Below are 14216 nucleotides of genomic sequence, written 5' to 3'. Positions count from 1 at the left end.
TGACTTCTTTTCGTCCGTTGGATTGAGAATCTTCGAGAAGTTTTCCTTGTGATTTTAATCTTTATTTTAGTATATTTTTATTTATTGTAATAATTGCATTATTATTTCCTTTTTTAATAATATTTGTCTGCATTTCTTTTCCAAGTATAAATCCATCTCCTAAATATTATTAATCAACACAATTATTACAATCTAAATCTTATATTTATATTATAATTATTTTAGACAAATAATTCCTAAAAAAAAAAGGAAGAAAAAGAAACATTGAATTCTATTAATTTTAGGAGAAAATAAAAAAATTCAACTCACTCACATAAATTTGCATCCAATAATAAAAAAACAACAACATTAATAATAATATCAAATAACCAAAAAAAAATAAAAATTCAACATTATTATGAAACAAATAAAAAAAAAATTTAAATGGAAATTATTTCAATATATAATTTATAAATTAAATTAAAAAATTAAGTTGAGATAAAAATTCAAAAATAATTTGAAGTGGAACAAAATGAGGTTTTAAAGAACTTGCCTCATAAATAGCATCCATGATTAATTAGTTCTTATTTGATTATGTGGCATTTTATAGATAGAAAATAATTTTTTTATCATCTAAAAAATAAATCATATTTCTATTTAATTGCCCTAATTTTTATCTTATCTTATATTCATGTATAAGATTATCATGATTTGAATATTTAGAATGTGTTTCACAGTGATTTTAGAAAACGCTTCTACCATTTTTAACACTTGAATGATAAAAAATTTCAAGTATTAAAATTGTTAAAAACGCTTACCAAACAGGTTCTTACTGTTATGAACTCCATTTTCCATTTTTTTTTTTTAATTTTGAAAGTGTTAAATGGCTGAATAAATAATTAAAATTGAGAACTGTCCAGAAGTATTGAACACTTTACTTGCATTGGCAACTCCATCAAAATTTAATCCAAAAAAAAATAAAAAATCACAGCTGGTTTGAACAGCACCCATGTAACTGTGAAGTCAGGTAGCAGCTCCATTTATCAACTGATGAGTCACAAACCGAGTTCTTCAAATTCCCACCTGCTGATTGGGAAAAGAGTCATATTTGTTATTACCTTGAAGCCAAGATTGAGTTGAGTTCTGCCAGGAAAAAGATATTGTCAGTCACATTGCAATGCGGTGTTCAACTGATCCTCCATTGAGATTGGTGAAGATGGTAACTTCAGAAGAAAGCAGATACATTATCTGGATTTCAAAACCTCTCCTAGAACCAGTCTCCATTGTGTCCAGTGGCTACCACCCTGCATTGGAAGATTCGAGGAAAAAAGGGTACAAGCACAGTGAGACATCTAATTATTCTTCTGTTGATGTCTTTGGGTGGCTCAGGAGTAGGTAGAAGATGATTGTCAAGCCTGAACTGGGAAAGGAAAACAAGGTGATGCAACCACGCACCTGGCAGAACATGGCAAATGGCTCCCTCAGCAGCCCATCGCATGAGAGCTCGCTTATACTTCCATCAATGAAGGTTCTATCAGCAAGGATAACCTAAACCATGAGAAAGAACAATATAAAAAATTCCATCGGCTTCATTATTGAAAGAAAAGAGATTGCCTCACTGCCTTTTGGTACATCATCAGGTTTATCAGTTTAATGTAATGTAATGACATTACAAATATGACAAGGAAAAGATAGTATATGTCTGTACCAGATACAAATACCAAAAAGCAGGAACTGCTATCAAGGAAAAATGTAATATTTAGATCGAAAGACTCCAAAAATTCTGCAATGGATTGAATGGTTCCGGACTGCAAGCTCCTAATTGCTTATCCTATGTGTATGATGCTACTAGCAACACCATTTTGTTCTACTTGATTTGGAACTGGAATATTACATGATGCCTCTAAATGCTTAAAAGAGCTTCCGGTTCATTAAAACATTACATCAACCTCCAGTGCATATCAGGTCCTCAGGTTCATGAGGCATTTTACGTGCCATTTGTTAGTTAGAAATGGGTTATACAGATGCTGTTACTGATGTTGCCATGAGGGAGAAAATGTTAAAAATTAAAATCGATCCCTTAACATTATCATATTTGAATGAAAAATTAAATATAACAAGACCTCAGATGCATATCCAGGAGTGGAACCCACGACTGGTCTGGTGAATGAACCTACTGGGGAGCTTCTCTGTACAGCCTCACAGAAAGCAAGAAGACACTCTCGGGTTCCAAGCTGTACTGCCTGGAAAACAGCACAGAGTAATTAAGCTTATTTTGCAAAGTTCTTTCCAATCTTTAATATTTATCAAAACTAATCTAATTATGGGGCATACACTATGAGTAAGGAGTACTACAGTACAACAGTGACCATGTTAATCACCAATTACAAAAGAATAGAGAATAACAGAAGCAACTAGTTGATGGGTGCAAGCAAAGATTTTCTCACCCAAGCCAACAATCTCGATCATTAGCCAAATGGACTGGAACTCATCTAAGAATGAACCATTGAATGTTGCAATTTAAAAGAATGGAGACAAACTAGGATAACACAAACCTGTACTGTATCATGCCGTGGTACTCTAGGAGGTGGCTGAACCTTAAAACCTTTAGAAGCCATGACCTCCGCGATCAGAAAGCCCCCCTTGCAATAAAGAAGAAAAAATTGTCATTACAAGTGTAATTAACAATACCGCATCAACTTAGAACAAGCAGATTCCAAATACCTTGATTGCCTCCCCAACCATTTGATGTGAAAGGAACAACCCCTGAAAGAAAGTCTGCATAATATCACCTGGGGTTGAACCACAATCCATCCCAAGCCCTGGTGCAGAGAGACGAGCTGCTGCTGCTTTTACCCATTTTTCCTTTCCTGCAACATATCCACCACAGGGTGCAATAGTTCCACCATGGTTTTTTATTAAACTGCCTGCAATTAAATCTGCACCCTGCTCATCATTAATAGTATAATGTTACCCATTAGAGAAAATAAATAAAGTTTCTGTGACATACCACCATTGGAGGTTCGACATTTTCTGAAAATTCACCATAGCAATTATCCACCATGACCAAGCAGTTTGGATTTTGCATCTGCATAAAAATGCATGACTGATGATTGGGTGGAAGTTTATGAGTATGAAAGCTACAGAAAATGGTTGAAGCATTTGCTTGAAAAAGAAAAAGCCATAATAATCAACTGCTTGAGCTAATAGAATTGTGGGATAACTTTGGCTGTCAATATTGTGGAAAAACTCAAGGTACTACTTAGAAACTCCTTTTATATCTAGATTCCAATTTGATAAGCTGCAAATGATGGTAATAGAATATATGATAAAAGTATGACTTATTAAACCGTTCTTAATTGAATTGGTCAAATTTCAGCCATGTCTGATCAAGTTTCTAGCATTTAAACATAGGGAATACCATGCAAGCCTGAGGCTGATGCATCAATTTAAACCTGAATCCTATGCTGCTTCTTGTTGTGATCCCACTTCACTGATCCATATCAGGTAAAATTATAGTTATGATAATTTCTACCACACATCTTGATTGTTTTACCTTGATCATCTTTATTGCTCTTGCTGTCTCCATCTATGCTTAAACTGCGGCACCATGAATATCTGCATGACCTCTGTATGAGTGCACACTTTGTTTGAGGTTTCAAAGCACCCATAAGTGCATCCCAGTCAAGTCCCCCATCCTCAGCAAGCTGAACCATCATGTGTCAGATAAATTACACAACTGGGAAAAGTTGAAATTTTTTTTTTGCTTTGTGAGTTGTAACTTACTGGAACTTCTCGGTAGGTAGTTCACTCCAAAATCTTTCAGGGAACCCAGCCCATGAGAATCTCTAATTCCAATAACTTCCTCTAAGGTGTCATGAGGACCACCAGCAACTGCTAAAAGCTGATAATTATATCACTCTAAAGCATATCTCATTGACAAGCTGAGCTGAAAGCTTTACATAAATACAGAAGATAACTTTCAATTAAGAATGTAGTGAAGGGAAAATCAATCGATAGCTTACCTCATCCCTGGCCTTTGGAAGGCAAACAAAGCACAAGTGATTGCATGAGTACCTGAAAAAACCTAGAGGCAAAATAGCAATGTCTATTAACAAAGTGGCAGACAACCCCAAGCAGTAGAAGAACAGAAAGCATGAAGAAAACCTGTGAACGGAAAATTGCAGATTCAGCCCCAAAAATTTCTGCAAAAGCTTTGTCAAGTGCTTCTCTACCCCTGGTTTCCTCATGACCATAGCCGGTGGATCCACCAAAGTGCTGACATAAACATAATTACAATACATTGCACATTAAACACAAAAAAAACTTGCCTCTTAGAGTTTACCATTAAAAAGGAATAGGAGTCAAACAAACAGATGCACATATGCATATACAATAAGTTCCAATTCTAAGATGAGCATGAAACTAAGTAGGCTACCAAACAAGTACTGTTAGGCTCATGAAGAAGGTTCAATTCAGTTAAATCTTGAAAAGGGTGATCTGAGCTAGGATGAAGCTTGAATTGGGACCGAATCCAACCAAGCTGAACTTGAACACCGCAAAACCCAGATAAGCTCATCCACAACATTAATGACTATGGCAACAGCAATGTTCATTGACATATTCTTTGCCCAAGTATAAATGGAATAAACACCATTCATCAAAACACCATTTTACAGAAAATATCTCAATAATCTCTCACTTACATGATATCCTACCCGGGCATTCTGGTAAGCCTTAAGAACACGGGCTGTGTTGCGGGCAACCAGATTGTCCACAGCTCTGAACTCTGAATACAATGAGTCCACTGCTTTCACAACCTGCAAAATAAATATGTTAAAATTTGCATGTTAGCTGCAAAAACAGGCTCTCTGTGCATAAGGCAAACATTAGGCTTCACATTTTCAGCAAGCCAGGGCAAAAGAGAAGGCTTATCATAGGGTTTTGGAAAAAAATGGAATTTTGGTTTCTACTTTTACTAAGGAAAAGGAAAGAAAAGAAAATTTTCAAATCCTATTATGCTGTTTTATATCCATATAAAGAGAACTCACCAACAGACATTTTAGTTTTCTTGGTCCCATGTAAATAAAAATTCAGAGTTTCAAAATTCAATTTCCTTTCTTTTAATACACTTTCTCAGCAACCAAACATTTACTCGACATAGCAAGGCACATTGCAAAAAGGGATTTGCTTTTAAGGACGAAAGGGAACTGGGATTTGAGCGCTTGAGCGAACCGAGAATATGGCTCTGGTGGGTTTGAGGGTATGCGCAGGATAAGCAGGGATGGGAACACGGTAAGCAGGGGTAGCGTATGATACCATCATCATCTTTGTGAGTAGGGAAGCGAATGTCTGCGTCCGGCTTTATGAATAAACCGGGCCCGACTGATATTGGGCTTCAGGCCCAGTCCTGACCCTGCTAGGGCCTGGGCTTCGGTCTTGGGTCCTTGGCCTTTCTGGTTTTACAGTCCAAATTCTAATATTTAAATTTCATAATTTAAATCTAAGATCAACCTTATGTATGAGGTGTGTGATGTAGGCCAATATCATTCCTCATTTATATCAATGTAATAAATTTGACCTAATTTTGAATAATAAAGATTGAGATTTACAATACTAGAGCTAATCTAAAAGCCCCAATTAGAGCAAAATGAAAACTTACATTCTTTCAAAATCTTTTCCTCTATTTTCCCTTCATTACATAGAAATAATTTGTGTAAGGAATATAAAAAACGCATTTCTATAGGAAAATCTCATAATAGAATACTTCTTTTTATAAAAATTGGAAGAGAAAAATATTGAGTACTTAAAACTTGACTTGAAAGAGAATTTTTAGATGCTTCCTAATAGCTAGTATACCTTTACTTGAAGTTGGTCTTTTATTTTTAAACAATTGAAACATAAGGCCATCCCTATCAATATAGCTATATTGGTACATGCAAGCAAGGATTGAAATATCGGTAAATACGGATATATCGGTACTTGGATTTTACGGATATATCGGAAATATCGGAGAAATATCGGTGGATATTTTTCATCAAATATCGATGAGACAAAAATTATCCAAAATTGATGGGAATTCTTAGAAAAATCCAAAGAATGATAAAAATAAGCAAGAATATACATGTTAAAGTTATTTTATAAGTGTAATCAATGTTTTCAGAACCGAACCGATGATCGAACAGGTGACGTCATAAATATATAATTTATATATTATTAAAATTAAAAATAATTATAAAAATTTTAAAATATATATGAATAAATTAAACATCAATAATATTATTTTATATCTTTGATATTATCAAATTAAATCATATTAATATTTTAAATTTTATTAAATGAAATATGTATAATATTGAAATGTGAATATATAAAAAAATGAAAATTTAAACTAATTTCATAATTTTTAAAAATATTATATTATTTTTATTTAATATTATAAAAAAATTTAAAATCTAATATATATTGTTTTGTTTGGCATATTAGATAACAAAACACATGTAGCCTAGTGGTGTCTTAGGTGGACTATAGTAAAAGATTGGTCCAAGGTTCAAATCCTCTTGGTGGAGTTTTGTTATGTTTTTTTTCATTGATAATAGCAATCCCACATCGGAAAATGAGAGGAACAAGGAGTCAAATGACTCCTATAAAAGTCATCCTCAGCAAAGTCTTGGCATGGTCTTGTGGGCTGAAAAAAAAGCCCACAGTAATTGGAGTGGATATGTGGGCTGTGTCATAAGACAGGCCCAACATGGAATCCTTCCTTTCATGCTTACAATGAGAGGGTAATATTTTTATTTTGTAATTTTTTTATAAAAAATTAAATTACACGGGTGAAATCTGGTTGGAAAAAATCGCCGATTTTTTGAAAAAATCGCCGATTTATCGCGATTTTATCAGCAAAAAATCGCCGATATATCGCCGATTTTGCCGATTAATCGCCGATTTTTTTCCATCCACCTCCGTCTTCTCCGCGCGTGCCTCCACTCGCCGATGTTTCGCCGATTTTTCGGTTCTCCACCGATATTTCGCCGATATATCGGCGATTTTGCCGATTTTTGGCCGATTTTTCCGTCGATCGATAATCGGTGCCGATTATCGTTTCGATGCCGCCCGATAACCGATATTTCTCCGAAATATCGACGACATTTTCCGATTTTTCAATCCATGCATGCAAGTCATCTGCACATTTTCCTTCTTTAAGACATAATTCAATTAATCATGTATAATTTTTTCATACCTATTCTATGCTCATAGAACACAAACAAATTTAATCCTAATAAATTAATATACAAATCCCTTTACTTTACATTTTTCTTTGGATGCAAACAAGGACAAGATACAAATTTTTTGTAGTAAGACTTTTTAATTGGTCTTGTACCCTTCTCAACCTTCCATCTCTCTAAAAATTAAAATTCACTAGCCAGTGCCTTCTTAGCATGCAAGGACTATTCTTGGCCAAGTTGTAAACAATTAGCCATTTAAATATGAAATATTTGGTTAAAAGGGATGAAATAATCCCTAAATTGTGAAGTAACCATCCCTATATTTTTTTCTTGAAAAGTAATCCATTTTTTATATAAATATCCTTTATCATTTCAGGTATTTACATATAGGTTTTAAAAGAGATGATTATTTTTATAAGAAAATAATGAGAGTATTTTTGTTCAAATGAGACCAAAAAAGGGTGGAAGGTCAAATTTCAAAAATTGGGTTTTCAAAGACTCTTTTAATTAAATAACCCTTTAAATATTAAGGGTATGGTAGTCTTTCAATATTGAGAAAAAAAATAATTTGGGAAAACCAACCTTCCTTATAACAAAGATTTTTAATTTTTTTAAAAATATTGTTTGGGTAACCTTTTTTCTTTTTTGAATTTTTTCAATTAACAACCCAAAATCACCAAAATGAGCATAAAAACTTAAAAACCGTAATAATTGAGTTTTTATCATTGGCATGTGTGAGTCAAATTATTATTATTTTCCTCCTATGCACATAAGGGAAAAAATTTACCCCTATTCAAATTATTTGGTTTTTTATTTTTTTATATATGATTAAGAGATATGTTTTCCTATTTTTTAAACACCATTAATGATGACTAAAGTCTTTTCATTGTTTATTCATCAAAATTAATTTATTTCAATTCAAAAAGCTTGATGGTTTTATAATAAGATGGTGCACTTTACACTTGACCTAAATTTAACAATTAATCAAACATGAGTAGTGACGATTACATTTACTCTTAAATTGCCTTTTATTGTTGTTTTAGCTTATTTAATTTGTTTGTATGTACAAGGTATTCAATGTAGGTAGATATCACTCCTTATTTATGTATTTCTTTTTTTTTTCTTTTTTCTTTTATTATAAAATTTGAATTTCATTTTTGATAATGTAATAAATTTGACCTTATGATTATGAATAGCAAAGATTGAGATTTGCGTATCTCAAAGGATTTATTTAATATTTTAGAAATTAATTGCGGTCTTCTTTAAAAGAATGACGGTTCTTCTTGATTCATGTATTGGGGTTTGTAAGGATCCAATATTAACATAAGTATTGAAAGAGAGGAAAAAGCATAAGGTTAAAAATCATCTTGGGCTTCCACAAAGCTATCAGATTAACTTTGATATTCTGAAATGACTCAAAGTAAAGTTCTAATGTCATGTTTATTCATTAATTAGTAACCACTGTTAATGATTTAGATAGTTTAAGATTAATTTTTTTAATTGGAAAGTTGAAGCTTCAATCTTGATTTGCATAATCAATATAGATTGTAAGACTTTAGATTACATGGCCATACAAGATATCGCAAAGCATAGTGGATAGTATAGGAGACCTAGGTTAAATTAGCAAATTTGTTCATGGACACCCATTTTAGGATGAAATTACATCAAATACCAAAATTCACAACCATCTTATGACGCAAGCTGTTTTTAATTTTGAGTAAATTCCATTGTTTAGGGCCTCAAAATCACAAATTTTCAAGGCCCTAAAAAAGGGAGTTTGGCAAAAAACAGTGTGCCTCTTAATGATGTTTATGATTTTTGTTCTTTGCACTAATTCCCTTTTGGAGTGGTCGTTTATGACCAATTTTTGTACATTTAATTCCCAAACTTTGCACTATTTATCATGCCTTGTGATGATCTAGTAGGCCATGCCATATAGTCTAGGGTCATACAATTTACATTGTATAAATTGTAAATATAGACTCATTTAAAAAATTCAAATGTCATTTAAATGCATTATTTTTTTTGGCTCAAATTTGATGTGAGTTTTTTTTTCCTCACAATTGGTTAGAATTAAAGATTTGGTCTGTTGTTTCTAAATTTTTAAAATTTGAAAATTTTATGGTCTAAATTTTTAGATGTTATAGTACTTTTTGATGTCCTTTTAAAGTTTGAAGCATAAAAAGTGGTGTGATTGCGTTCTTTGCTATAGAATACGAACATATGAAAAATCAAAATATGATTAAATGAGTTGAGGCCTTCGAAGTATAAGATTAGGGCATAATTTTTTTTCTTTTAATGATTTAACTTTTAAAATATTTATTATTTTATTTATGAATAAAATATTTCAAATATTTTTGGGTTAGTGTTTTGGAATCAATCATCTTAAGTTTTTTTTTTTTTTTTTGGTTTTTTTGGGTTGTTTAACCTTCTCTAATTTTGAATTAATAGTATATTAACAAACGCAAGCTCTGTGCTAAAAATCTGGTTGTTTCGTCAAGTTGGCAAGTTTGATGTCTGTACTAAATGGGTTCTAGATGATTTCATTTAAAGAGAACTTGGAAGATTTTGTATTTCTATTATTTCTAATTGCTCTTACTTACAGTGGCTAATGCAGGTACAAATGAACATGAGTGGATATTTACCGGAGAAGAACTGAAAGACATACATGTTTTAAGGACAGGAGGAGACTATATTGAGGTCACCTGCGGTTGCACCTCCAGAAAGTATGGTGATACAACAGGAAGACTTAGGATTTTTGTGGGAGGTCAGCTTGAGATCTCCTGCGAGTGTGTAGAGAGTTGCTCAGAAGGCACGTCTCTTTCTCTGTCACATGTTTTTGCTCTCCATACGAAATGGGTTGTGATCTTTAGACATGCTTCCTGATTTTTTAGTACAAGCTTTTGAAACACTAGCAACCTGCTTCTCTGAAACAATATGTCATACAAATTTTTTGTCAAGCAAGAAACCTCTCTACACTGTTTTGTTGAATAATATTTTCTGATAAAAACCCACCAAATCTTCTAGAAAATATTACCTTTTGTAAGAACCTTTCTGAGTGCATTTCTCGATGGTTAAACCATGCTTCTTCTTTGTTTGTTGTTGGTTGTTGAATAATATTTTCTGATAAAAACCCACCAAATCTTCATCTTAGGAATCTAAGTATATAGTTTTAAAATATGCTTCACAGTGCATAAAGGAATATCTTATTTTGGTACACCCACTGAAGGTAAAGAACAGTTAGAAACCAAGGAAGGAGATTTCTTGGCCAGGACACAATCAACACACACAAGATCTCATAAACCTTACAAACATCAATTTGGCCCATAGTTGTCAATCCAATTTCATCTTAGTCATGGTTCAAATGTTTGGCTAAGTTTTTCAAAACAAAATTACAACATGGATGATGATGATTAGAGATCAATATATGATTTGACTGTGCTTTATACATAACTGATTAGGGGTTCTTTTTTAACCAGATAAATTGACTCCTGCTCAGTTCGAGAGTCATTCTGTCAGAGGACAGCCGAAAAAGAAGTGGCAGAGCTGCATTTGGGTGCTAATCAAGGACAAAAAGGTTCCACTCTGCAAGACAGCTCTTCTAAAATACTACAAGGAAACTTGGGAAGGAGAGAATGGGCGCTCACGTCCTAAAAGAGCTATCCACCGTGATGAATTTATTCGTTGTTCCTCATGCAACAAAGAGCGCAGGTTCAGTCTTCGAACCAAGGAGGAGTGTCGCATCCACCATGAGGCCTCCATCAACAAACATTGGACTTGTGCTAGCTGATCGCGTAGAGTAAGTTCCCTCCCAATATGACTGATCAAACAATTTCTTTATATGCATCTCTAATGCATAATTTCATCAAATAAGACTCAAATGTACAACAACCTGTCTTAAAGCAGATATTATAGTGATGCTAGGATAGTAGAGATCCACAAATGCTTGATTAAGATGTTTCTGGTTGTTGATGATGCTGTGTTACAATCTAACAACATGTCTTACATCGTTATCCTGTCTAATTTGCCAATGAACTTAATATGGACCTTTCTTGTTTCAGCCTAATATGTGAGGATAAGGATGAGAGAGAGCCGAAAAACGCTGAGAGGCTGTCCATACTCTCCAATGTGTAGTTGCGTGTGTTTTGGATGTCCTGAATGTCGTTTCATGGGATGCAACTGCCGCACCTGCGTCGACTTCTATCAGAATGCGGTAGCAGGGACACCAGTACGTCCTTTGCTTCAATGATCTACTCGAAAGAGGCAGGCGATGGAGGAGTTCCAAATCTTAATTTCTTTTGTACAAGTTGTTTCTTTTTTATATATTAGCCATGTCGATTCACGTCAATTCAGAGAAACCCTCTCTGTTTTTTTTCTTCTTGTATAATTCGTTGAAACTGGCCTTGAAGAGCATCACTTACGTCATTGTTTATAGCTAATTTTCTTATGCTATGTTTGGTTCTAGAAGATATTAAAAAAAATATATATTAAAAGGAAAACGATTTTCTCATATTGTTTTAATATGAAAAATAAAAAAAATGTAATTAAAATTAGTAGAAAATTTGTATATTTTTAAATTATTTAACCTTTATATAGAAAAGCTAACACAAGTAAAATGAAATTAATTTTTATTTTCATTCACTTTTTCTTTCTTTATAATTTTCCTTTATTTTCTTTCCATCATGTTTTCCCTCAAATTTTTTGAAAACCAAACATAGCCATAGGAAACAATTGAAAGCCTGAAGGAAGATGTGAGAGAGAAAATTATAAAGAGAAGAAAGAAAATTATAAAGAGAAGAAATAGAAGGAAAAAGAAAATAAAGAAAAAAAGTAGAAGGAAAGAATACATGAGGAAAAATGAGAAATATATTTGAAGTTAAGAAATTATTTTTATATATTACTTCAAGCATTTTTCACTTATTTGATTATTATATATAAAGATATACATTTCTTAATAATATATAAATTTTTTAATAAATTTAATTATATATGACTTTCGATCTCTCTTTTTATTTTTTATTTTTTTTATAGTAAAACTAAATATGAAAAAAAAAATCATTTTCCTTAACTTCATTTTTCTTTCTCTAGTAATTTTTAGGAACCAAATATAATCTTAATTTTTCTTAGAAGTTTGAGCTTTCTTTATGAATAGGAAAAAAGTTGCCATTCGCTTTTATGAATTTATCATAATTAAAGTTTTCTAAAGATAAGAATCCAAATATGGAAAATGACAAATCATAGTGAAATTTTTTTAATATAATAATCCAAACATGGTATAATTAGATTGGAATAGATAGGAACAAGATTTTTTTCCCATAAAACATTAAACTCTAACTATATTAAGACTATGCGAAATAATATATAATGAGGCCTTATATCTCTTGTTGCCATGAGTCACTCGGAGATGCTTCTCAATAAAGGTGAAGGTGAAGATAAAGGTGAAAGTGACTCTAAGGATGAAGCAGAGTATGAAAAAATTGAAGATAATACCGATCGAATCAATAATTTAGCCAGGTTAACAACAACTTTCATTTATTTGTTTGTTTGTTTTTTTCTTTTCTTTTTTTAAATTTGAACTGTTGTTTCTTCAAAAATATCCTTTTTGAAGAGCCTATACTTCATCATTTAGATTTTTATTTATTTCAATTTAAAAATTGGTTTTCTTTTTGAATAGAAATCTTTCAATCATGTTAAATGTTTTTTTTTTTGGGTTGTTTACCCTTTTCAAGTTTTAAAGAATGCTCTCTGGTGTCATGCAACTAGCTGACTGTCAACCAATATGCTGCTCTTCCCTTTCTACATATTCTTTTGTTTTTAATTGCTCTTTGTTACAGTGGTTGATGCAGCTACAAGTGAGAATGAACCGATATTTACCGGAGAAGAACTTAAAGATATCCTGCGAGTGTGTTGCTGGTTGCTCAGAAGGCACGTCTCCCTTTCTCTCCATCACAACTTTTTCCTCTTTATATGAATTGGGTTTTGATCTTTATACATGCATGTTTCATGATTTTATTGATCTAAGCATTTGAAACACTAGCAACCTGCTTCTAGATCTGAAATAATAATCTGACATAGAAAACTTCTGTCAAACTAGAAACATCTCTGAAGTACACTACTTTGTTGGATAACATTTTCGATCTGATCAAAATCTAGCAATCTTCAGTGAAATCTGCTAGAAAATATTATCTTTTGTATGAATCTTTCCGATTGCTGTCTATGGTTAAACAATGCTTCTTCTTTTTTTCTTGGTTGGTTCTCTACATGTAAAATCTTATGTGAATTTCCAAAAATGATACAGATAGGTATGTGTTGATTTATATATGAATGCTTGTGTTAAGTCATTTTTGTTCTTTTTCTTGGGCAGAAATATTTGTCAGGGCAGATAAAGAAGCAAGATCTCACAGGCATAACTGACATCAATTTGACCAATGGTTAGTCCAATTTCATCTTAGTCATGGATCAAATGTTTGGCTTAGTTTTTCAAAGCAAAATTATGACAATATGATAAGGATCAATGCATGATTTTTCTATGCTTAGTTTGTACATAACTGATAAATGGTTCCTTTTTAATCAGATAAATTGACTCTGCCCTCTTTGAGGGTCATTCTGCAATAGGAGAACCAAAAAAAATGGAAGAGCTGCATTAATTAGGGGCTGGCCCCAAGGACAAAAGGGTTCAATTATACTACAAGGAAACTTGGGAAGGAGTGAATAGGCTGATAGCACTCACGTCCCAAAAGAGCTATAATAAATTTATCTTTGTCCATCTTGCAACAAAGAGCACAGGTTCAATCTTTGAACGAAGGAGGATCACCAACAAAAATTGGAATTGTGTTGATCCATGGAGTAATCTTCCCAATATGACTGATTAGAAATTTCTGTGTATCTCTAATGCATTATTTCTATTAGGAGATAATTAATTTCTCCCACAATTCAAGAGTAGTTAATGATCAATTGTTATGTTTAGGAGTGATGTATGTATATCTTGTATAGTTCATGCATCCTTTGGAA

The 14216-nt window shown here is 32.6% G+C and overlaps 3 protein-coding genes across 3 annotated transcripts; 1 reads left to right on the top strand and 2 right to left on the bottom strand.

The window, feature by feature from the left end:
- Positions 1–856: 856 nt before the first annotated feature.
- On the bottom strand, positions 857–4009 carry LOC132253444 (uncharacterized). Its single transcript, XM_059735499.1, is given in 11 exon segments — positions 857–1283; positions 1435–1527; positions 2103–2222; positions 2535–2621; positions 2704–2925; positions 2990–3067; positions 3536–3565; positions 3567–3686; positions 3766–3783; positions 3785–3890; positions 4005–4009. Coding segments are annotated over 11 exon segments (939 nt in total). The 3' UTR covers positions 857–1223.
- Positions 4006–5306, bottom strand: LOC100250269 (uncharacterized). Its single transcript, XM_059735498.1, has 3 exons — positions 5031–5306; positions 4686–4799; positions 4006–4257 (listed from the first exon to the last, which is right to left on the bottom strand). Exons 1-3 carry the CDS (start codon positions 5058–5060, stop codon positions 4006–4008), a joined length of 396 nt encoding a protein of 131 aa, XP_059591481.1. The 5' UTR covers positions 5061–5306.
- Positions 5307–9731: 4425 nt separating this feature from the next.
- On the top strand, positions 9732–10995 carry LOC100267453 (protein ULTRAPETALA 1). Its single transcript, XM_010646077.1, has 3 exons — positions 9732–9735; positions 9811–10017; positions 10685–10995. Exons 1-3 carry the CDS (start codon positions 9732–9734, stop codon positions 10993–10995), a joined length of 522 nt encoding a protein of 173 aa, XP_010644379.1.
- The last annotated feature ends 3221 nt before the right edge of the window (positions 10996–14216 follow it).

This window comes from Vitis vinifera, chromosome 19, assembly GCF_030704535.1.
Source record: "Vitis vinifera cultivar Pinot Noir 40024 chromosome 19, ASM3070453v1".
Classification (NCBI taxonomy): domain Eukaryota; kingdom Viridiplantae; phylum Streptophyta; class Magnoliopsida; order Vitales; family Vitaceae; genus Vitis; species Vitis vinifera.
Note: the sequence above shows the minus strand (reverse complement) of the source record. Positions and strands in the feature narration are given on the sequence as shown.

What these genes read in the sequence shown, in the direction of transcription:
- LOC100250269 (XM_059735498.1), bottom strand. Translation starts at nt 5,060, where the DNA reads ATGGGACCAAGAAAACTAAAATGTCTGTTG. An exon ending in GAAAACTAAAATGTCTGTTG is followed by an intron (nt 4,800 to 5,030) that starts GTGAGTTCTCTT and finishes TTTATTTTGCAG; the next exon opens with GTTGTGAAAGCAGTGGACTC. An exon ending in ATGCCCGGGTAGGATATCAT is followed by an intron (nt 4,258 to 4,685) that starts GTAAGTGAGAGA and finishes TGTTTATGTCAG; the next exon opens with CACTTTGGTGGATCCACCGG.
- LOC100267453 (XM_010646077.1), top strand. An exon ending in TGTAGAGAGTTGCTCAGAAG is followed by an intron (nt 10,018 to 10,684) that starts GCACGTCTCTTT and finishes TTTTTTAACCAG; the next exon opens with ATAAATTGACTCCTGCTCAG.